We start from the raw sequence: 25,974 nt of genomic DNA on the forward strand, positions 1-25,974 counted from the left end.
CTTTGGTATCTGCATCTTCCTGCTGTGGCTATTAATTTTATCTTCAGAAAGTTAACAGTTCTTTTTGTCGTGTCGAAAACAAACCTACACAGTGTCAGCCCAGAACTCCGCAACAAAAGTGGCGTTGTTAGTAGCCTTCATTATTATCTAACAGTTAATGACATACCTAAGTTAAAACCTGATAATGTAAGAAATAACCTAGAGAACGTCACCAATGCTTTTTACAGACTACAGTTGCGGGTTCCTAGACACAGCTATACTGCGAGCTTACTCAACGTTTACTCCTAGGTATTCCTTGGAGGTAGGCCAAACTTTATGGGTATCAAGAAGTTGCAGTGATGGGAACCAGAGATGGGATTGGTTCTGTATACTCACGGCAGGTTGTCAGCTATCCAGCTGCAGTAGCAGCTCATCTTCACACCCACGCCGACGTGGTCTCCGTCGCACTCGGCGCCTCCCACTGTCACCGCCACCAGCTGACCGTGGCGAATAGCTGGAGCCCCAGAATCTTCCTGGATTGTTGTGAATTAATATTATTACGTTAATTAATCAAGCACGAGTTCACTTTGAAAAGGCTTTAGACGCATACGATTTTTCCTTGTACTGGCCAGTAAGCAAAACTTTAGCAAAAATACCTTTTTATAAAACAAGCTTGCCAAGATATTTTAAACGCAACATTTTTGTTTTCTACACATACATTATTCCTGCACATTAATGCAATAATATTTTGCTTAGTGAAGAATAATCTTCTTAATGTGTTTTTTGTTTTTGTTTTTAGTTTTGTATTCCACTACTCATAAATAAAGTAAACATTTTCTTTGACTTACTTCAGTTATGTAATGTTCATCGCTCGAGTAACAAGCAACTTCGCCGTTCTCTAAAATAAAGTAAACAAAATAGAATAAGTGCGTGTTCATACACATAGCTTAGAGCGAAGCGGGAAGCTGAGCGTAGGCGGGCAAAATCAAACATCTGAATGTTTGATGATTTAAGGAGAGTCTACATTCCAGAACACATCTGTCCGAATGAGCAATGTCAAACGCTAAAATTGTTAAACCCTCTTATTATTTGACTCGTAAAAGTTGTGAACTTTGATACTATAACCATAAATAAGAAGTCACTTGGATATGAGACTTTATGTTCTTTCCCACCGTTCATTTATTTAGGTATGGCAAACTATACAGATATAGATATTCTAAGCCTCTTTTTGGCGCTAAGTCCATTTTAATTCCGCCTATGCCTTTTGTGAGCGAAAAATTACATACCAATTCTTCGCCCCGCTTCAAGCCCCGCTCGAAGCTGTTCATGTAAACGTGCCCGAATGTTATTTAAGAATTTGTTACATTTCGTACGATATCGGGGATTTTCCTCAAGTATATAGAATAGATATTATAATTTACTGATTTCGTAATGCGCGGGCAAATTGGATCCTTCAACAATCTTTTTACACGCCGCCATATTGACAAAGCCGAAGACTTCGACGGTGAGTTTGTTTTGCTGAAAGAAAATAACGATATGAATTACTTATAGAATTATTAATTAATTAAAATTCAATAAGTCAACAATATATTTGTTGCGTGAACTGATTAATGAATGGTACCAAAAAGAATAAGTTTCAGAATTTTATAAACTATCTTAAGATCCACTATTTGTTTAATTCTGGCATTAAAGCCACCTGGTAAAGTAGGTACCTATTGACATTAGAGCCCACAAACGCTGGCTTTATATTATACAACACGAACCAACAGTCCAAGCGGTTGTCAAAGGGGCTTGATTAAGCTTGACAGCTGACCACAACTATAGCCGACAGCGAATATAACCGCAACCCTGCGTTATTCTATCGGTATTATTGACGCATTAATAAACTAGCTATTTTAGAACAATTCAATTTGTCCTTGATAGAAATTGAACCTAGTAACTAGAAAAACTTAGGCTGAGTTGCACCATCTTACTTTAACTTTGCCAAACGTCAAAAATCTGTCAAACTACATACAAAAAGCACCGGTTATTTTTATTATTACGATTAAAAAGGTGGTGTAACTCAGCCTTAGAGATTTTGGCGATAAAATTACCGTCTGTGGATTTTATATACCTACATAGTATATATTGTTTATCGTGTGAATTATCACGTGTGAAGTATTAACTCTTTATTATTTTGAACATAATTTATTATTTTGTCATAATTATTGAGAAGCAGACTATACCAGACTATCCATGACCCTTCTCCAATTCTTGTACATGGTCTTGATGCTGTCGATAGGTTCTGAAGATGGACGAGTGACAAGGCGACCGCGAATGTATTTTTCAGCGCCCTCCTTTTTCAAAAAAATGCAAAATTGAATGTTAATTTAAAATCCAGTCAACAAGGGCCATTTTGTTACCTAAATTACTTTCTCCTATTATTTACGTTAACATTTTAGTTTAAATGTTATAGAAGTACTCGTGTTAAAGTGATTCACAATAACAACTTACCCGAATTATCTCTTGGGTTTCATAAGTTAAATTCTTTAGTTCCATTCGCGCAATTCGTGGGTTTGTTTCCTAAAACATAAATAAGTAAAAATATTTACAAGTAATGTGGCAGGACATAATATTCAAATTGGGAAGAAAATCTTGATACTGATTTTTTTTCTTTTAATTATGGACTCATCTAATAGTAATGTTTTTTTTATAATTTCAGCCAAAAATATCAATAAACCATAACAAAAAAGTTACCAAACTTACCACATTATCCTCGCTAGAAGTCAAATACCTACTCAGCCGTTTCGCCGTAGCCTCTTTCTTCGGCTCTACAAGTCTATCATCAATCTGCTTATTCCTCACTTTCTGCTGCAGTATCGGGTATTGGTGGAACAGGTCCTTCTGTACTGTCCTGGATTCAGTTTTGTACCTCGACTGTTGGGTTTTTTGAGGTACCGGTTTGTATCTTAATTGTTGGCGCAGGTTTTGCTTTGGTGCTGGATATTGCTTTTTCTGTTCTGGTTGGTTCTGGGGCGGTTGTGTCTGAAGAAGGAGTTTTTAAGTTAGTTTATTTTTAGCATTTGCAAAGTAACTAGGTACCAGCTCTTTAGATTACTTAACCATTGTAACACCAAACTTATAACCCCGACGACAGGCTAATAATATTACAACATCGGCAAACTAAATTCTGCAGATTCTCAATCTAGACATGATAATATGGCAAGTGAAATGTGGCAACAGGAGTGACCAATTGTGTCAACCGTACATCGGGGATTAATAAAGTTTTGTGTTTACAAATAAAAAGTGTTAGAAGATTTATTCTGTAAGAAGATATTGAACGGTGGAAGTGGTTTAAGTCATCTTGACCCTTTCACTCTGATTAAGGGCGAGAGTAGCCACTTGTCAAGTCTTGGTTATTATACTTTGATTGTTGTTATGGATATTTACCTTTTCTTGAGCTCGGGATCGTTTAGAGTTCAGGCCAGCGGTGACTCGAATTGGCTCTTGGTCCTGAAATACCATCAAAAGAGGTTTCTTAAGGACGAAGCACACTTATCGACCGGGAAACGGATCGTAACCGTATCAACTCGAGTCGGTTAATATTCTTTGTATGAAACTCCGTACTGTAACGCACACTTATCCGCACCGTAACGTAAACGAAAGGCGATACGGTGTTGACATCTTTCCGGGTTGATAAATGTGTGTGTCTTCTTTATAATTTTGTTAAGTTTTTATAAATAAGTTCAGTGACATGGGGTTACAAACTATGGGAGTAATTCTGTTTGCAGTAAATTTTAGTGGCAATGATAAAATTAATTTAGTCTTGCACATTTTTAATGAAAACTCACATTCAAATCCTCCGCTGAATCTTCTGGACAAGGCGCCGTAGTTGTCAAAAGCGAGTTCTAAGAACAAACATACAGTTAGTAGGATTTCTAGGAACGCTTCTTGATTGGCAATACACTATTTAATAGCACATAAAATAAAACATAGGGTAAGTCCAGGATAGATGCCCCACTTTTTGAAACAGCTCTGTAACTCAGTCAGTAAGTTTTTATCAACAATTTGACCTTAGTATCTGTAAACTTTGGTCTTTCGTCTATGATATTACTATAATTATTTTAGTTTAAGTTATACCGATTCTGAGTAAATAACATTTTAATGGACCTCTAAAAAGTGGGATAGACGCCTAATGTGNACTTGTTATTATTTAAATACTTAACAGATAGTATGTCGTAATTTAATACTTAACATGTACGAGTATGTTCAATGTTCATGCACAGAGATGTTTGATTATACGGGGACCGAATCCGCGACATCTGGCATAGAAGTCTAGTACACGAACGGGTCGCAGAATAAATTCAATATAGCACAGTACAGAACATTGTGGTAAAAAAATAGGGTCTTAATAATGAAAAATCAATTTCAAATCAACTTACATCCTCATCCTTGCAATGGCCCCAGCTGAAGACCGTCACATTCGAATCAACTGGATTCGACATTTTCTCTCCAGCCAATGGAATAATCTTCCCAGGCTTATCTGACGTCATCGCAGCGAAGGTATAAACTAAAGACAGGTCTGCAGTCCATCCCCTAAACTTTGGGTGGCTCAGAATCCTCTCGATAGGAAGGTATTGCTCGTATCCAGTATCGAACATCTTTTTTGTTCCTATGACCACGAATGAAGTTGTGAGCTCTGGTTTTGTACTGCTATCTCCTTTTTTGCAACTGAAAGAGCAGGATACTAAAGCTTTAGAAAAACTACCGCGTGCAGATCGCATCCGCGATGGCGATCACTGCTCGTGCATAGATCGCTGCAACCAATGATAGGACGCGTTGATGTGAACTCATCGCTACAATAATAATTCATACACTACATCTGATCGCCATCGCCATCGCTCACGCAGGCTGCACGCGTTGGTTTGGCTGAACCTTAATGGAATGAAATGAGAAAGGTTGTTGAATTAATGCATGAATGGTCTTTTTATTGGCTTGTGTAATAAATGAAAGGCAATGAATGACATAAGAGACTTTTTTTTATCACCGGAGTACTTCGTTCTGTATGAACTTTTTACGTAACAAAATTAAATGTAAACGTCAAGACAAAAATATTTTTCTGGTAATTAAAGATCTACTTTGTTACAAAGTATGATTTTTGAGTTTTGCTAGGTTTTATTGTGTGATTGATAATACAAGAGTAAGGCTGAGTTGCACCACCTAACTTGGACCGTAACTATGACGATAACCGGTGTTTTTTGTATGGAGTTTGACAGATTTTTGACGTTTGTCAAAGTTAAAGTAAGATGGTGCAACCCAGCCTAAGAAGGGTCTTTTAATTTACTTACAAACAGTGGGCAGCCGTAATCACCACGTTATCGTGTATAATTGCCCCGGTGCATGTTCGCTTCGACCCGTCTGTAAATACTATGCTGAAAACCATTATTATAATTAAATATCCATGCGAGAATAGATGCATAATTAGTATGACGTCATGACATTTGCACGTATATTCGTCATGATACGTTTAAGTCCGTTTGTTGTGGCCACGTAGGTATAACTCGACAACATTTACTTGAAATTGAAACCGATATCAAACTGGGTTTTCAGTTTGATAGTGGGTTTGGAATTTATTTATTTGTCCGGTTCTTAACATCCTGTATTTATTTACGCCTGTTAATACTTGAAGCATCTTTGTATTAATTAAACTATTTTTTAATAAATCTTCGAACTTATAGACGTGGCTAGGCCGTTTGAAACAATGGTATAAATTAATTTTAATATTAATGTTTGTAGTTCCCCGAACAATGGGCCAGCAAAATCAGCTGTAATCCTGAAATTTACGGCCAAAGTTAGCATTTCAGAGCTCATTTGGTATGTTCCAGGTAACATTTTTGGTTCACGAGATTTTGTAGCTTAACTGGTGTCAGTTGAATTTAAATACATTATGAAAACAGACCCAAAACGATTTATCAACTGCAACATTTAAGTTGTAGTATCAAATGAAAAGGTCACGAAATTATAAGAGAAGTTTGAAATTATATTGAAATAGTATTGTAGAAGAAACAACTGTTATTGAAGTTTTAGAAGATTATTTGATCAAAACTTAAAATTTTGCTATCTTAAAAATTAAAAATACTGACTCTATCAAGGCCACAAATGTGTGATCATCACGTACGGTACCATCGCCGACTTCTCTACCTGTAAAAACAAGTTTTCTCAAATTAGTAGATGGAAAACTACCAAATCACAAATGTAAAACACAGAATGTATCAGAATTAAAAAAGGTTTTAATGCAAATAAAAATTAGAGCAGGCGAACCTACCAAAACATTCTGAATATTTCCAATTATCTTTGAACTTCATATTTTTGGCATAAAGCCCGAAATCGTTGATAGTACGTTTTTATGCTGTGTGTGACAACAAAACCGCGCCGCAGCGTTCACCAAAAACGGTCAAAAAGTCCCAAAACGTACTCACTTTTTCCATTTAAACTGTCAGCATTCAGAAAACTGCAGTGCAATATTACACAAACAAAAGCGAATGCAAATGGCTGAAAAAACATTCTGGTAATAATTTCATTTCTGTTTTATGTAATGAAATCTGGGCAGTTAATTATTTTCCTATAATACGATAAGTCAACGTACCACCGGTTTGTTTGTGAGATTAACCGGATATATTTAATGAAGTTTTATAAAGAGCCAATTATTTGGACTGAAAGCGGTTTTAATTTGAACTCTAGATTACTCTAGTAATTAATATTAAAATAAATCTTTTCGCAAATATGTGAATGTAACTTTACTGGTAGAAAAACTGTAAAAAATGAACTCCTCACTTAAAATCTGTGTCAACTTTTTAACACATAAATGTATATTTTTAAAATGTAATAAGAAGTTCTTTGTAGGCATATTATGACTTGACAATTGTATCACAAACCTTAGTTTTGAAGGAATAGATAAAAAGCAAAAATAGATTTGTATAAATAAGACATCACTTATTTGATCGTTTGCTGATATGAATACATCTTCTGAACTTAAGTCGGCACTTCAAAACACAAACGTTATTACACACAGATCTACAAACTACAAACATATAGGTACACATAATCAAAAACATCACTCGTACGTAACATGTAATCATATAAATGCTAACCACAACTGAACAGTTTCACGGCAATCGAACTGGATGCCAGCGCAATTGGAAACTAGACAAAGACTGTTTTGGTTGTAAACAGTTAATGGAAATGCCTGTAATAGTTCCAGAAGATACCCACATATAGAAGCTACAATACGAGTAAAGTTAACCTCGACTATTTCCTAGAAACATTTTTACCATTTGATTTAATTACCTAACAAAACTTGCCACTTAAGAAACTATCGTTTGCCCATGGCTCACCCCGTGTATTCGGTTTTCGCTTTTCTTCTTTCAAATACCTGAATAAAAACAATCCTATGTTTTTCCTTGGGTCACATAGGTACTATCTCTATACCAAATTTCAACTGAATTAGTTCAGTGGCAAGCGGCACATTGATAATATTAGTATGGATGCCCAATGCCCGTGAATCCGCTTTATTTCGAAATTTATTATAACGCATACAGTAAATAACAATAAGAATAAAAACTGTCATAAAGGAGATAGCTGTTTGCCTCTAAATAAAAGAGAACCTTGTTATTCCATAGCTGGTCCACGGAATGAAATAAAAGAAATAATGGCTGGTATCTTCCACAATGGACGTTTGTCGGCTACGAACGAATGGGCCATAGAGCGGCCGTTAAAACACGACTATGCTCGCACGTAGTATCTATCGTAGAACGGTTTAAATGGACTGTGTATTTTCGTAGCACTGTAGATAGTCGTAGCCGCGCGCCTACGAAGTGTTTCGTAGGTGCTACAAACACAATGGTATTTCGTAGTTAAGCTAAAGGGAGTTTTGTGTTCTGCTAAGGAGTTTCTTTACGGCTAGACATTTCGAAATATTCACTATCAGTATTATTACAAACTCAAGGCTTATAACTACCCGTGATGATCAAAATGTACGGGGTATTTTTATTTAATTCTTTAAGATGATAAATTTGCCTCAGTATCAGAATTAAATTATAATTTTGAAAGTGAAAGCCACCAGGCGAGACGCTTAGAAATAATTTGTGGAAAATAAGCGCAAAATTTACTGCCCGCGACTCTGTGGAGTTGAATTTATTGTGCGCAGCGCAATCCTGGAATGCTAAGCAGTCGTCGCAGTGCAGGCCTGTAGACATACACCTTTACTGTCTAACTTTAACATAAGCCGCAATCGCTTTCAAACAGATAGCTTATGACTCTGATAGAGATTTCATAAATAAATGATATAATAGCCATCACTTTGAAAGGTGCTTACACTTTCATTCCATTCAATGTCAGTCCTAGCTCACAATCCTTTTAATCCTTAGAATAGTGTCGGCAATATTTTTGCTTGACATCAGCATACGTTAAAAAATCAATTCGTTACAAAAGGCGAATAAGAATCCTAACCACTATTAATGACTGTTTGAATGTGATTGAAGATAGCGTTATTTCAAGTAGAATTAAAGCCATTGCGGTGTGACAAAGTTGCAATATGAACGTACAAATTGCTATCAGAAATATTTTGTAGTTATGCAATGGGCGCCCCGAAGCAATCTTTGTTTGACTCCTTCGAGAAACTTCTGATTGCACGCGTGTTTTGTTTGAACGAAATCATGACTTGTTTTGAATGCCAAATACCTTCAGAAGAAAATGCAAGAGCATTTCAAACATGGGGTTTACATAATTTTAAATTCTAAATGAGTTTTTTCCAACTTTCAAACGAGTTGAAGAAACTTGTAGACTAGAAAAAAACTTTGTAGACATTTGGGAAGAGGAAAGTAAGTCAAACTGAAACAAAGCAATTAAGTTACGTCAAAAACAGACGCAAGAGTGTTTTAACTAGTTTTCCTCAACTAGCTCTTAAGGAAAAAGTAATGAGCTACTTAGTTAAGGGTGGTTAATATTATAAAATGAACTCGCAAACTACATAATGTCATGGATAGCTAAGAAGAATAAAGTAAAAGTTTTTAGTAAGTATTATATCTTTATAACTCTAAATAAAAGCTATCAAAATGGATTTGTATGTACCTCGTTATAATTAACTGCATTTACAAATTAAAAAACATTACTAAGACAGACTTCTTTTAAAATTTTGCTATATTTCGTAAAAATGACGTCTCACTAACCCCTGAGGACCGAAACTTGTTTCATGCAAGTGGCAACACTTACCCTAGTTTTTCTCCGACATTTTATAACTCCCATTTCTAAGCACACCATTGGGAGTAAGGGACAGACCATAACGGGCACCTTAAATCCTGCAAAAGCATAAAGCTGTAACGACCTTTGGCGACTATTTGCGTTGACGCGGGCAAGAATATACGGTGGCGTGTCGCCAAATATTGCTACACCGTTGTTTGCTTCCGAATGTGGGTACCGGAGTTACCGGTAACACCGGAATTACCAGCCGGAATGGGCACGAAAATAAACCCTAATTTTATGGCGGTTACCAAAGATTTAAATCGGCAGATCGGGGCATTGCGCCAAAAAAGTTTACCCCGCTGTAATGAATACGTGGTGTTTTACAAATAGTTTGTGTATTGGCGGCCAAGTTTAAGAAAACTGCAGTTTGCGTTGCTGTAAATAGAAAATAAGGATGCGTAAAGGCTATGAATTAGGACCCGGATAGCATGGCGTGGATTCTGCAGTATTCGGGTGACAATAACGGAATAAAACTTCTCACCCCAGTGGGTTTCATCGTAAAAAGACTATGCAGTCTTAGCAAAAGTATATTGTTGCAATTCACGAAGGCGAGTGAGCTCGGTACTGTTCGTTTTTCAAAAGTTTTGATAAACATTACATGACATGACACTATTGTTATTACTAAAACTCACTCGCCTTCGTGAGTCACTAGAACTTAGAGTCACTTTCATAAGAAATCATAGGATACACTACTTTCATCCTATAATTTACTGTTTATTAATAAGCACAGAAATTAAAACAATAACATTCTCTTTACTCGGTATTATGTTAGTTATTCGCCTGACTGACTTTGACTGGATTGCATGAAAAATTCTTTTTTTTTACAAAAAAAAGGAAGCTTTTATGTTTAACCTAGGTCTAAATCAAATAATAGTTCAGCAGTTAAGGCTTGAAAACTTTACAGACAACCAAAAAAGCGACAGAAAACTTTCGCACTTAAGTATAATACTCGTAATAATAATTTATTATTCAACAAACTAAACTACTAAGGTAGCAGATAGTTACCTATTTGTCAGAGATTGTTATACCGTATTTCACTAGCAAAGGCGTCTCCAACAATCTAATTCCATGGCGTCAACTCCCATATACGCTCCTATGAGGCTATGAGTGCGTTGTAATTCAGAGGGCGTTGTTGCTTTCAATTACATTGTTTAAACCCAGCTGTCACTTAATTTTAGGTTAACTATGGTTAACTAACATCTGCTCAGGTTTGTATTGCGGAATTGTTTTGTCCATTCAGTTATATCTTTGGCTTAAAGGACATCTTATTAACGTTAATGAGGTAAAGCAAACTACCTTTGGGACGATTACCTTTTATTTTTGCCGCTATTAAGAGAATGGGCAATATAAACATGTTTGTGCTACCGAGGCATGTTCATTTTCTATTGGCTATCTATCAGAAAAAACAACAAGTTTAAATAATGAATACGCTCAAAAAATGAAGTCACGGGCCGTATTCGGTACCAAAGAATATAATTAACCTATAGTTTATTAGACGTATTACTACACAAGGCTTTATAATTAAAAAACATTAATAACACCTTATTTTCCCATTCAAATCGTAACAACTAGTAAAAAAATAAATATTTTTAAGAAAATTTTTTTTTTTGTTGATTTGTATGTTTACAGCTGGTGTTATTTCTCATGACTGAAAATTATACATTTTCTACTTTATTAAATACTATTCAAAACAACACGTTATTATCATTAACTACTTTGTTTACTAATAACAAATATACATAGTTCAGCTAAAAAAAAGGTAGGTAGAGCATAGACTCTATAGAGCGCTTCATAGGAAAATACAATATGATAGCTATGTACGTTTAGTCCAGTCAATAAAGCATTATAGATGGAAATCCGTGGAACACAATTTCTGACCTCGGGACTTTATTTAGACTAGTTAGGAGGTGAACATAGCAAAAGTCCCCGCCCTTAGCCCTTGAGCCGGCGGGAAGAGGGGGGTTTAAAGGTACCACTTTTCGGTTTTTCGCTTAATCCTCGAAAACTATGCGTCCTAGTGACATGACTACTATGAACCAAATAAAGCTTATTGAATTTGCTACAGGTGAGATGGTCAAGTTTTTCTATATCTTGTATAGTTTTCGCGACATTTGCTCGAAAAGGTCTGTAATATTGGAAATTTTATTTTTGTCTTACATGTTCCCATCAGGAGAAAATCGACTAAATCAGCATTGAGCTAATATTCTAGACCTGCGGGAGCATGTTAAGCCTAGTTCCAGGGAGGGGACTGCACCGTGCGTATATTTAGACTAACCATTTGGAGCCACTTTTGACTCCTCATCACTCAAAAAGTACTGTGCGTTAACACTTCAAATTTGGCTCATGTGTTGAGACTTGCAAGATAAACATCAGCTTCAAATTTCATAAATATACCTCAAACGGTTCTTTAGCTATTGACGTCCAAAAATCTACATGGCTGACCTATAAGACCAAATTCTAACCACTTCCAGGTGACCTTGAAGGTTCAAATTTTGCATCCAAATAGGTAGTTATGTAAATACAAAGGAACAAATAAAAAACCAGTAAATTTTAACATTTCACAGGTGATGGAAAGATTTTAGTGTCCTAAATGTCAATTTTTGAACGTCAATACCTAAAAAACCGTTTGAGGTATATTTATGAAATTTGAAGCTGATGTTTATCTTGCAAGTCTCAACACATGAGCCAAATTTGAAGTGTTAATGCACAGTACTTTTTGAGTGATGAGGAGTCAAAAGTGGCTCCAAGTGGTTCGTCTAAATATACGCACGGTGCAGTCCCTTACCTGGAATTAGGCTTATCATGCTCCCGCTTGTCTAGAATGTTTGCTAAATGTTGATTTAGTCGATTTTCTCCTGTTAGGAACATGTAAGACAAAAATAAAATTTCCAATATTACAGACCTTCTAGAGCAGATGCTGCGAAAACTATACAAGATATAGAAAAACTTGACTCTCTCACCTGTAGCAAATTGAATAAGCTTTTTTTGGTTCATAGTAGTCATGTCACTAGGACGCATAGTTTTCGAGGATTAAGCGAAAAACCGAAAAGTGGTACCTTTAAACCCCCCTCTCCTCGCCGGCTTAAGGGCTAAGGGCGGGGACTTTTGCTATGTTCACCTCCTAACTAGTCTAAATAAAGTCCCGAGGTCAGAAATTGTGTTCCACGGATTTCTTTCTACACCGTCGTTAAAGCATTCATTGACTGGACTAGTTCTAATACTTACCTATATTTATAACAAAGAGCCTTTAGAATTTTTAATTTCAGCCGCCATCTGTACAGGCTATAATTACTTTCACCCCTTTATAAGTATTATTAGTACTGACTTTTTACATCTCGAAGGGAAAGGACATTTTTATTTAAGTCAGAAACTTGTCCTGTTGACTTGAACTCTCAAAGGTTTTTAATTACTTCAAGAGAGTTCAATGGACTCTAGACTTCTAATTGACGCTTCGTAACTTACGCAAAACTACAAACGTAACAAAAAAATAAGACGAGTTTTTTTGTCAAAAAAATATTTATAGACGTAATCAATCAATCAAAAATATTATTATTAACACCTACCAAATGTTGGTTTCAAAGCACCGATGGGGTAAAAATATAAGAAATTGTGTGCCTTAATAAGGACTTATTGCGAAAATTTATTAGGCGAAAATGAACAAAGTTATAACACAATTATGTATTTTCTTACTTTTAATTTTGACTTTTAAAATACAAGGTGTCATTGACCACTGACCACTTACTTAAATGCCCATTTTTATGAAATAATAGTTACTGGCTGGCCACTTATTCTCATTCTCCGTCTACCCTACCTTTAAGTGGAGTATTTACTATTCGCAGTGAGCCACGAATTCCCAAGCGACTAGGTATTATTACAACTGAAGCCCAAAATGTGGTTTCGACACCCGCTTTCTCCCGTATCAATTGCTACTTCACGTTTTATTTTTTGCTACAGACAGATACCTGAGGGGCTATCTGCAAAGCATTCGATATATTTTGCGCTACGAAACTGAACGAAAACGAAATTGATCGACACATTCCAAAAGAGGAAAAAAAGACAGTAGGTAGGTACACGAATGGTTATTTAAATTCAAATATTTATTTGCATAAAACATTTTGTTTCATCCACAACGAGGTATATTTTTAAGTTCTTATTTTGTTAGTGACATGTTTCATGGACATGGCGATATGGAAACAAAATTAGGAACTGGTCGATTCTCAACTAGAAATAGTACGAGTAAAACTTCGATGTGAGACATCTATAAGACAGAGCAGCAATAATACACAAACTCTTTCTTTTTTTTCCCACATCCTGATTGATGAATGAGGGAGACAGATAATAATAATAATATATCGAAATTTAACAAAATAAACCCCCGATCTAATCGGAATGGGTGACATTTGCCGAGCATTTGAGTTATCGTTGGTAATGAACATCTAATGAGGACGCGTTTATCCCCGGTCTCTCCAAAATGGCCGTTACAGCGACATTGCCGTAATAAAATATAAGGAAAAACTCTCTTTCAGTCTGTAATGTGACAATAGGTTTGCGTTACGTTGATATGGCTGAACGGTTCGCCTTTTGCTGGTAGGAAATACTTATCCAAGAGACCAAAGTTGCTCTTTAAAGAAGTATAATAGGTCAGATTTAAGTAGTGCGATAGATAAATACCTAAATATTTTCTTTCTCAACATGAGTAGGTAACGTTATTTTCTGCTGTAAAGTGTAAACTGTATGTATTAATGTCAACTGAAAATTCTGAAGCATTATGTACTCGTAGTACAATTCAGGCAGTCTTACTGCTATGAAGCGATCTGATCTAAACAACTCAGGGAAAGGATATTTTGTATAAGATAAAAAGGGAAGTTGGTGATTGTTATGTAGATTAATATAGGTAGCAAGAATTCATATAATAAGTAAATAGAATAAATCTTTTAACAAAATTATCACGTACTAAAATAGATTTAAATTATTTTTATACTGACGAAATCGCTTAAAATATAACGTGATTCTATATCGCAAAATAGGATTAATTTTCCGAGCAACACCTACATTATTTACGGCTAAGGACATTGTCAGAAACCGCCTAAAAAACCGCCAAAAAACATTAACCCATCATAATTATTTTCTATTTTTTTTAATACATTAAGCACCCTTTCGTTCTAATGGACACTTAAGCATTGAAAAATTAAATAAATAAGTCTTTTAACGTTATTCTATAATACTATTACAACTTCCGGACGTTTTGGTGCGTGGCATGGTCTAAAACCTATCAAGTTCCATAATTTTTGCCGATAAAATCTGTACGAGGCATTACCGTACTTTATTGCTGGGAGTCCATGTATAGTGATGTTCCTGCGGCCATCATAGACAATAAAATATCGATTTTGAAAATAAAATAAATCGATTANTCTTCTTACTTGCTACTTGTGACAAAAAGAGCAGGTTAGGATAGATGCCCCTAGGTGCATGGGACATGACCCTAAGGGCATCTATACCCAAAAAAAATTAGGCAACTATCCTTCTAGCATAGGATAGGTGCCTTTTTTAATAAAAAATATAATAACACTAAAAATCGAATTAAACATAGCTATCCCGTCTAATTTATAAGATAGTCTATCAAATTATATAAAAATCTGCTTCATTTTACAGCTGACAAAAAAATTATCCATTAAAAGATACTTACCAATTTTATTTCGACGCTCGCTAAGGTTTGGCCGCGGAAGATTTTTGCTCTCACTGGCTAAACGAACGCACTCTTTGATGGTTTGCGAGGCGAAAAGTGGTACGGGGAGGTCCCTTTCTATTATACGTACTATAACTTTAGGCTAAGTTTCTTGTAACATAGTGTACTTAAAATCGCGGCAACTATCCCACTGGGGCATGTATCCTGGAATTACCCTACTCTAGCTAGATTAAAACATTTCATTAATTGCTGCTAGTTAGTTTGAAATCAAAAGTAGAGAACGAGATTATTATCCTAATTAAATATATCCCTGGACATTTTACACATCATCAATTCCTGTATCGTATTCCTGAATCAAGCAAAAACACACTCAGTTTTATAAACTTGTATTACAANATGTCTGTCGATGAGGACTCAAAAGGTATTACAGGAAATAATTAAAATAAATATTCATCAGGTACTTGTAAGTACGTCTTCGATGATACGAATAAATTGAGAAATGTCTTACATTAGAATCTTATTTGAATTTGTAATAAAGAAGGTAAGGTTATTTTATTTCATTTTAAAATTACAAATGTAAAAAATTACAGAGTTAAACACAACACTTGCAATAAATTGGCACTCCTAAAACTCATTTGGTGCGAAGATCTGGTGAAGGTCGCGGGAAGTACCTGAATGCGGGCAGCACAGGACTGGTCATTATGGAAATCCTTGGGGGAGGCCTTTGTCCAGCAGTGGATGTCATTTGGCTGAAACGAACGAACCTTATTAATGAAAATACGGCTAATTTTCTCTATTTAAGGCTATTTACCGACTGAGTTATTGGCTGGCCAAGCGAAGATGAAACGATTGTATACATATACAGTAACCCTAAACTGCGTTCGCAATCCACCTGCGGGCTGGTTTATAGCGCGGCCGTATAATAGCCGGATTTTATTTTATTGACGGTTCCCACAGACCATAATAGCTACAGGACTTGCCGCAATTATTGTGACACTGTAAAAAATATGCTTTGATTTTGATATTAAGTTCTTCAGTGGAGACCGCGAATCGACAAGCGTAAGAACGCCTTTTAGCTAGGTAGAGAGAGGACTTGCGAGGTCCGCTGGCAGAAACTGGATAGGACAAGCCAAATACAGAGTAAAAGGGCACTTATTAGGGAAAACCTATGTTTGACAGTGGAATGATTAAATACAGGGTGTTAGGTAAATGGGTATATGACGCGACACTAGCCCATGTTGACATATGCATATAAATGGTATGGTGAAGCCAGAAATTTGATATCATAATTTAAATTTTTTAAATGTTCATTACAAAATAAAATTTATAAAATCAGATTTGTATGAAAATTAAAACAATTAAAATGATGATATCAATTTTCTGACTTCACCATACCATTTATATGCATATGTCAACATGGGCTAGTGTCGGCTCATATAGGTACCCATTTACCTAACACCCTGTATATGTATAAGCCAATCAATTTTCAATTAAATGTAGATCAAGAAATATTTCTTAGACAACTTCTATCACCTCGTAAGCTCTATGGCACACTACCGAAATAGCCAAGTCGCGTTCACCCACTTACGACTCTCGAAACGTAAACGTCAATTTCCTTATAATCATTAACCTGAGGCATTTGGCTAATGGCACCATTTGTTCTTGTTAGAGCAAGTTACGAGTGGTTACCGGAGTTTTCGGACAGAATTTATAATATAACACTTACGATTCCAACTTTCGGGGGCTCTTAATATTTTGTACTTAGCGTTTAAAACTTCGCATGTAAGGGCGGTGACTTCTCAACATAAATTAGACGTGAGCTGTTTGAAGTTTCGGGATAAATTTTAATACATTACGCTTCAGTTTTGTGAAGTTTTTAATTGCGCGTTATTGTCAAGATCGCTTGCGTTATTTGTTTTGGAAAACTTTTTCTTTATCACAAAGAGCGACCGCTATTCTGAGGCCCGTATTATGAAACGATGTGAATAAATTAATAAATGAAGTGTAAATCTACACTCATGAATGAACTCAAGTTTTACGCAGTGCAAGGCCATAAGTACCAACTTAAAATAATTTTAACTACGCCCACCGTTGGTTCATATTTAAACTATCATTAACATCGACAGTTTTAGTGGATATTAATAAGACCGTGTAACCTATTACCATTGGTGTTTCCTACAATTAGTTGATCAGTGCCTTTCCTATAAATGTTATAACAACTTTCTAATTTATTTTCAAAGCTGTGCCTTTACACATAGTATCGTTTTTTACCAATCCACCCACAAAGTGAACCGACGACCTCATAAAGGTAGCAGGAAAGCGCTGGATGCAGGCCGCTACCAACCGTAACCGGCCGCTGCAAACGCTAGCAGTGGACGTCCTATGGCTGAAATGATGATAATGATGATACGCCGCAATACTTAACTTTTATTTAAAAAATCTGCCAAAATGTATTCCATTATCCGTTAAGCGGGCTAAGCTCCAAATTTCTAAGAAGCCATTAAGAAATTGATTCGTTTTGTTAACGAACCCGCTCATACCAAGAATTTATTAATAAATCCAATAATGTTTAATTAAAGCGTTTGATATAATTAATAGAATTATGTAATTGTATTAATGTCAACCAATCAGAAATAGTCAAGAACATCGAAGGTATGTTAAGATAGGTACATAATTTCAAAACTTATACTTAACTACTTGTACAAAACAAAAAGATATCCTTAGGTCACGGGAGATGTAAGGATGCGGGCGGCGTAGGACCGGATTTATGGAAATCCTTGGGAGAGGCCTTTGTCCAGCAGTGGACGTCATTTGGCTGAAACAAACGAATGACAACTTAAAAATTACTCTAACAAAAGATTTTCCAGTCAATTGGCAGGAAGATAAAGGTAGCAGGAAGGCGCTGGATGCAGGCCGCTATACCAACCATGCGATGTGGAAGTCATTGGGGGAGGTCTATGTTCAGCTGTGGACGTCCTATGGCTGAAATGATGATAATGATGACGACAGGACGAAATGACGTTATAAGGGCACAATTTTCCGAAAAGGCAAAAAGTTCTGTTGTACCACGTGTCAGATCCATCACCAGTACGTTTAGGGCAGTCCCCATAAAAAGTAAGCAACTAATAGGCGACACCGCAAATTGGAGTCATTTCCGGGAGGGTCCAAACGGAGCCACCTTGTTTTTTCGGCGTTAGGGAAAAGGCTTTACACGATCAGACTTCAAATACACTCGACATCAAATAAATCGCACCTCCCGCGACAAGCACTTTCAAATGCATGCATCCCCACTTCCCACCAATATTGGCACCATTTAAAAGCCTAGTTCTAAACTTCATTTCATTAAAGGAAAGGTTTTTACCCCAAAAATGTATCTTTAGAAGGATCCAGAGTCACTTCTTCAAAAAGTAGGTAGTTACGCTTAAGCCAACTTTTATGGCTATAAAATTGTTAAGTTGGGATTAATCGCTATCCATCTGTTAAAGAGGACACATGTGATCATTATTTGGTTTTATAACCATAGGTCTATTTGATCCCAGAGGTGAGCCCAAAGTGAGGTCTTTTTTCAAGTCACATTTATGGTATATGTTAATCATTTATTAAGAAATTAAATGTGTTTTTCTCTAAGGATATTTATTGGGCTTTCAAATAACACCAATATTGTTGGGGCACCATGATTGTGTCAGAAGAAAATCTTTAAAGTTCGCGTCGCGGAAGGTGCGGTTTATTTGATGTTGAATGTATTTCTTCTGAGTATACTGTGGCCTGTGGATAAAGATTATAACGATGGTAATTAGTATCTAATCGGTCATCATATTACCATACATATAATGTAAGATACAATACATGCAATTGTGCTCCTACAAAAAAATACCAGAGGGAAACAAAACGGGATTGATTGGATTGCTTCTATTTCGCGCACTCATTAATATAGTGTGCACCAATCAACTCTGACAATATTGGAATATTTCTTTTGAACTAACATTTTCAGGCCAAGAGTAGGGGTAGGACCTACTTTTAATTCGAAATCTCTGTCTCAGTCGATTCTCAACTACGAATTTCGTTTTTAATGCGCAAAAACCAACCTCCTCCAACACGTCTCTACATATCTACTCGTTGAGACATTAGGGTCAGTCGTGACGCCGTTTCTACAAATCTAGTGGCGCTAGCATCAGTCAGCGTATCAAATAGCGACAATCGTGTGATGTAAACGCCCCATAAAGTTGACATTGTCAATTTCCTCAGCGTACGTCCGGGGCGGCGGTGCACGCAATATCCGCCGGCTCCAAAGGACAATGTCTCACGAAATTGCCGTTTCGGATGAGTAATCACAATATTTTCCTGAGCGCGTGGCTTGTATAATGTTTTATTATAATCTTCTTATAACGAAAGTTATTTATCTCTACATAAAAAATGGATTTCAGATTCAACGAGTAAATTTCACGTCTTGTAGAGGGTATCACTGAAAAAATAGACTCAATAAGAATCCAGAGATGAAAGTCGCTACCTCTAGAGGTATATGAAGTAGGTACACACTAGAAATAGGATGGGATCTGAATCACACCTCTATTTTTCTGAAACGTAGTATGAATACGAAAACACAATACATACCAAGCATTATTATTTCACTACCAAAAAAATTTAAATTACTGAAATTACCAAAAAAATGTACAAAGAACTTGAACACCTGTTCACTACCAAATAGCGACTTCCCAAAATTACGACGAATTGAAATGAATGATAATTGTATGTTCTTTTCCATATTATCAAAAGTAAACAAGCATTTCCATGTCGTTGAAATTAATTATGAAACATGAAACAGTGGGCCAATTACCTACATTCCGTACCTGTAATTGGTATAATTTCGGCACTGGCTTGGGGCTAAATGCGCGCTTTAATATTTATAATAAATACTGTGTTACTATTAATTATTTTGTGTGCTTCTGGCAACAGTTGAACATTTGAAAGGGAATGGTTTTGTAGATTTTTTACATTGCTGTTAACTGCATTTTTTTCTGATAAAATGTTTAACAGTAAGTCTGTCAATAACAGCCATTTAGTAAGTAAGCCAGTATTCGTAAGTTAAAATACTAACTATCAAATATGTAATTTATTTAAGTTGTTAAATTAATTAACTGACGACTATTTTATCAAAATTAAAGTATTTTAATACTTTCACGGTTGCCTTTGAATTTTTTTCTTAAAATATGAGATTTAATCAATTATCTGTTCGGATTTATTTTATTTTACAAGTACCTAGTTAAGTTACTATTAATGGTTTTAATATTGGCCCTAAACAAGCGTCTCTACAGAAATGGACGACGTAATATCTAGTTAAATACTGTGCACTTTAAGTAGGTATGTATAAGTAATAAGTAGTAGTTACAACAAAAGTGTGTAGTTTGATGTTCTCTCTCATTTTTTAAACCAAATAAAAATGGAATTTTGTTTATCCCTGATTTACAATATGAAGGTGGTTACAAGGTAAAACAAACACACAGAATACAAAAAATATGTATTTAATGTGACTAATAGCACCTTTTACATCATGGCCCCTCATTTTCGGGGGCAAAGTAAAAAAACTTCCAAGTAGCGTTTAAACAGCGGAGATTGCTATAAAAATAAATAATACCGCGATTATTTCAGAAAAAATAGGCACTTAGGGAAAATTGAAACGTCTCGCCGAGAGTCAAGATTGTTACCTGCAAACGTACTTACAGTGGGTTCTGCTTGATGCTGAAATTCAGCCAAAATTGAAAACTTTTTAATACCTACAGCGCTAAATTCATATGAACATGCATAGCATAAGCTTTTAATATGAGTATGGGCTACACGGTACATCACTTTAACCCTTATTTTTTAAGCTTGCTCGAAAGTGGTCACATGAAAATTGAATTCTATTTTATTTTGCTAGCATTGCGCATTGTAACATTCGCTGTGGGCCAAGTGCCCCTCTCTCATGGTTTCTGCAGAATACCAGTGGCCGTAACGTGCTCCCGAGTACGTTATGGCCTCATACTGAGCAGAGACCAATTTGGTACAACAATTGTATTATTTTACTTTTAAATGTCAATGTGTATCATTTAGTACCAAATAAATATTTTTTCTTTCTTTCTTTCTTTCAAAATTGACAAAATATGTTTACTTTCTGGCATTTTGTAAATATAAAAAGTAATAAGTAAATTAAGAGGCTGCGGCGAGGGAATTTTGAGTGCCTGAATCCGACTCACATTAATTTGACTGGTTTTCATTTTTATTCGCTAAAATTCCAAATGCCTATGTCTTCTCATTAATTAATTGTCCAATTTACTTTGTATTGTAATTCTATTTTTACAAAACTAACATAATCCAGCAGCTGCAAGAAATGTTAATGAATCATAAAGAATTCCTTTTAATCTATATTAATCTTGGCCAGCAAAAAACGGGATTGTGAGCAATGGCTGACCTCAAATGAGAGACGTAACTTTTATTCACTTAGGCCAGGGAAGGCGAACCAATGGCATATTTAGGCACGCCACCACAATCGCAAAATTCATTATAAAAAGACATAGCCCTCCTTCTGGTGTAGTCGGGTAAAAACATACGCTGCCTTTTGGCGCATTCGGGTAATAAATTAAATAGAGTGTTTTGAGTGAGAACTATCATATTAAAATTTTTCCCTCAACACTAGCGCCACTGTAGAGTCAGGTCCTATCACTCGTTATAGTGGCCAAGGTGTCAACTGGTGAGCGATAAAAAGATATAAATCACTCACTAGAATAATTCCACTGTAAAGTAAGGTCCTAGCTGTAACTCGACCTGTACGGTAGCTTTTATTGATACACGTCTTTGACTTCATATTTTTTTAAAGATACGTTTAATGATACGTAATTACAAAGGTTCACCGTCCCTGACTTAGGTTTTTTAATAAGAGGGCCAGAGGATGCTTTGAAGTGAGGCTGTAAATTTAATATAATTGCTGAGAAGAAAAATGTCTTAATACCTCCGGGATCGTTTAGAGGGCTCGGTGGGTAGTTACTTCGCCCCTGTCACTCACTTGTCCGCTCCAGCCTTTCAGAGGCTTTATTAGCATGCAAATTGATCGCCCCACGATTTATAGCCTTTAAACTTTATTTGGGGAGATTATTCGTTTTTTGGTATTTATTTGCTGTCGAAAAAGGCTCTTAGATAAATCTTCGGGATCTCTTGGGCGTTTTCATGACAAATTCAGGTTTTTGCAATGTTTTGAATGTACCTACATCTTAATGTCGTGGACATACGGCGCATATTAATTTTTAGTCGTATAGCCATTTCTGTGCATTTATTGTCTCGACCAGAATCACGCCCGTATTTACAAACGATGCTTGCTTAAGTGAAGCAGCAAACGAACGCACAGCGTTGAATAGAGTTCTGTGATTGGTTCGTGTGTCACCCTGTGCGTTCACGCTCATTGTGATACCTCATAGTAACGTTTGTGAATACGGGCGTCAGTCACACGCATCTATTCTGCTGCTTACAAACTAGACGACATAAGACACATAATATACATGCGTGATATAAGTATCACAGTTTACAATAAACACAATAATGTGTAGAAATAAAATTCACACGCACACCCGAGTGTACGTTTTTAATAATTTACACTACTTTGAATTTATTAATAAAGTGCCTAACGAGACTGTATTCAAAGAAATAAATAAACAAATTTTATATTGAAATTCGTTGAAGAAGTCACAAAATTATGATAACGAGCAGCATCTTTTGAATAATTTTAAATGGTGTTCAAAACTGTTAAATAAATTTACGTCGTACAACAAAATATTTACCGCGACTTCTTTAGAAAATTCCGCACAAAGTCCGTTGATTTTGCGTTACAAACTCAAAGTTGTGGACCGCCAAATGTAGGTCATTTATAACCGACACTACGAAAATTATCATAAATTAACGTAGGTACCTACTTTCAGGAATCCTAGAGCGATTATACCATTACGTAGAAAAAAGCTAGTCTTTTTCATCCGTCTTAGCATTTGTTTAAAAAATCTTTGGGTTTACGTAACCTATACTACAACAAAAAGTTGAACGCCTGTGGAACATTTATTTATTGTCATTGGAAATGTTATTAAACCAATGTTTAACGTGTGTTTTTGTTTTTGTAATAAGACCCAATGGGTCTAACGTTGAGATGCCACAACGGCGATGTCGCAATCAAATATATGCGTTTTACGTATGTACGGTTAAAGACATAAATTTATTTTCTCTAAAGAATTTACAAAATCCACTTATAGAGAAAAAACAGATGTATGTACGAGTATACAACTTTCAACCATCAAAAATAACGCTGTATCTCTAAAAACGGGTTAAAATTGAGCAATCTGAATAAAAACAAAATTACGTCCACATTTTGGCGGCTCTAAAGTTGGTTTTTCGCCATTGTACGACCGCACAACATGGCGGCTGGCTCTGAAAGGGTTTGAATGTTACTCTCAAACGCTTTAGCTCACGGATGAAAGGACCTCTTCAATGTATAATCCGTCTATATTTTTGTTTGCATATCACATAAAAGCATATTATGCTGCTGACCAAAAAATAGGCAATTGAATTGTCAAGCACGTAACATTTTAAATACTAGATACATTGACGTTTCAGTTTCTAAGGTGTAACTATACTCAACATCAAATAAACCGCACCTTCCGCGACGCGAACTTTAAAGATTTTTTTCTGACACAACCATGGTGCCCCAACAATATTGGTTTTAGTTGAAAGCCCAATAAATATCCTTAAAGAAAAACACATTTAATTTCTTAACAAATGATTAACATATACCATAAATGTGACTTGAAAAAAGACCTCACTTTGGGCTTACTTCTGGGATCAATTAGACCAAATTTTATGATTATAAAACCAAATAATGATCACACGTGTCCTCTTTAACAGATGGATAGCGATTAATCCCAACTTAACAGTTTTATAGCCATAAAAGTTGGCTCAAGCGTAACTGCCTTTTTGAAGAAGTGACTCTGGATCCTTCTAAAGACACATTTTTGGGGTAAAAACATTTCCTTTAATGAAATGAAGCTTAGAACTAGGCTTTTAAATGGTGCCAATATTAGTGGGAAGTGGGGATGCATACGTTTGAAAGTGCTTGTCGCGGGAGGTGCGATTTATTTGATGTTGAGTGTATATTTTACAGATTGAATTACTTATTTTATAATTAATATATAATTGTCACTAATATTATATTATAAAATAAATAAAATCCAACAAAAATTCTTACGATCTGATGGGCTATTTCAATTCTGAAGTGGGTTTTTTCCCTGAAATCTGAGCCTTGGGCAATATTGACGTATTTATTTTAGTAATGGAATTATCCTTTAGAAGCTGCAAGAGAGTAAGTTTGTAATAAAACTCAACCCTATGCATAGCCGACGTTGTTTCGGCAATTTAATAATTTTGCTTTTTATATAATTAAAGCCAGTCAATTACATAATATTTTTATTACATCAATAAAATTAATATGCTCTGAAACCTTTTTATTCTAAATTTCAGCCAACTATCAATCAGTGTCGTATTGTCTCTAGAGAGGACTATAGAAAATTTAAAGATATTACCTAATTTGTATGCAAACCACAGGAGTAAACAATTTTCTCTACTCATTTCTTATTTCCTTCATTGGTTGGGTTTTTGTGGCGGTCAAGCTGTAGATCCTGGCTACACAGGAGTTGCAGTGGTGGGAACGAGAGGTGGGAATAGTCCCGTACTCATTTCTTAATTGAGCATTTACGAGGTCGCTCAACCTTCTCGTGTGATCTTGGGAGGTGGCCTTTCATAAAGCGAGTCGCGTACAAGAATCAATATAGACTTGAAGAGGCTATTATTGGTCACATTCTTGGGAATACTGTCACGTTGCCGACGGCTTCACCTAAATGGGCTATTCAACCCTCCCTAGACAACATTATCAGTGTTTGTTACTGCTGGCAATGATAGCACCTTTGAGCCCGGTTAAGTAAGCCAGCGTCCACATTCTGCGGTGGAAACTCCTTTGAATTTTCGTTTACACATTTTCGTACGGCCATTGGCGCGTTACAACGGGTAATTCAGCTTCCGCATATTGGACTAAAATAGCTTGTTGAAAAATTTCAAAGGGGACCGTAACAAAATTTTCATCGTGAAATAGTTCGGCGTATTTTCCCGGACAAAAATAACAGTTGGTTTCCACGTAACTAGTTTTTTGGTTACTTTCAACGTGGGTGTTGTTTGTAGTTGATTGCAGGAGATAAAAATAACATTTTGGCATTGAAATCAATAAGCAATAACTTGGGAAAAGAAATATGCTTAGGTATTAAAATAGAAAGATTATCGTTTCATCCGAAACATATTTTTCATTTAATTCAAGTCTTCAGTTTCCTAGGAACAAATCAGAATGATTTTGTACTAAGTGTGAATACTTAGTACCCATTGGGTATTCCAAATCTCTGAGCCGGAAAAGTCAACCTCAAACCGTTGAGCCATAAAGGCGGAGGTTGATTCTTCCGGCAATAATAGGGACTGTTGATTTTGATCCTAACGATAAAATTACGAAGGCAAATACTCTCTCTAAATTCTAAATCAAGGACCTTTGTTATGGAAGCAAATAATCAGGACCAAATTGTCATTTTCATACATTTTAATAACGCTATTTTTAAATCAACCTAAGCATTTATATTTAGCTTCAAATACAGTATCAAAAAGAGCTTCCGCATTTTGTTACGTAAATATACCACAAATTTTCATCCACACGATGCTTAGATGTAAAAATAACTCCGTTTAAAAACATATCCATTGTTGGTTTTGGTAAAAGCGTTCGTTATACGGTACAGGAATCGACTGTTAAGGTCGTAAGGTATTTTTATCAGCGCTGTACCTGATTTACCGGCAGCATACTGGGAAAGCTGGCAGCATAGTTTCGCAGCGTTAAACGCGGAATGTTTGGCAGTGTGGTACAAGAATCTGCTGTTCAAACTGTTAGGACTTGCAACCTTGCAGGCAGTTATGCATGGCTGCACAATGCACAT

General features: G+C 35.8%; 1 protein-coding gene across 1 annotated transcript; it reads right to left on the reverse strand.

Moving 5' to 3' along the window:
- Nucleotides 1-371: 371 nt before the first annotated feature.
- Nucleotides 372-25,974, reverse strand: LOC114360245 (uncharacterized). Its single transcript, XM_028314863.1, has 11 exons — nucleotides 25,833-25,974; nucleotides 6,102-6,159; nucleotides 5,307-5,390; nucleotides 4,401-4,689; nucleotides 3,409-3,471; nucleotides 2,725-3,003; nucleotides 2,473-2,541; nucleotides 2,205-2,315; nucleotides 1,401-1,497; nucleotides 828-877; nucleotides 372-512 (listed from the first exon to the last, which is right to left on the reverse strand). Exons 1-11 carry the CDS (start codon nucleotides 25,972-25,974, stop codon nucleotides 372-374), a joined length of 1,383 nt encoding a protein of 460 aa, XP_028170664.1.

The sequence above is a fragment of the Ostrinia furnacalis genome, unplaced genomic scaffold (assembly GCF_004193835.3).
Source record: "Ostrinia furnacalis isolate ACB-3 unplaced genomic scaffold, ASM419383v2 OfSCF4915, whole genome shotgun sequence".
NCBI lineage: Eukaryota > Metazoa > Arthropoda > Insecta > Lepidoptera > Crambidae > Ostrinia > Ostrinia furnacalis.

Excerpts from the sequence above, each read along its gene's own strand:
- LOC114360245 (XM_028314863.1), bottom strand. The coding sequence starts at position 25,974 with ATGTGCATTGTGCAGCCATGCATAACTGCCTGCAAGGTTGCAAGTCCT. Across the intron at positions 2,316-2,472 it reads AAACCCAAGAGATAATTCGG|GAGGGCGCTGAAAAATACAT; the intron begins GTAAGTTGTTAT and ends TTTTTGAAAAAG. Across the intron at positions 878-1,400 it reads GCCCGCGCATTACGAAATCA|AGAACGGCGAAGTTGCTTGT; the intron begins GTAAATTATAAT and ends ACTTTATTTTAG.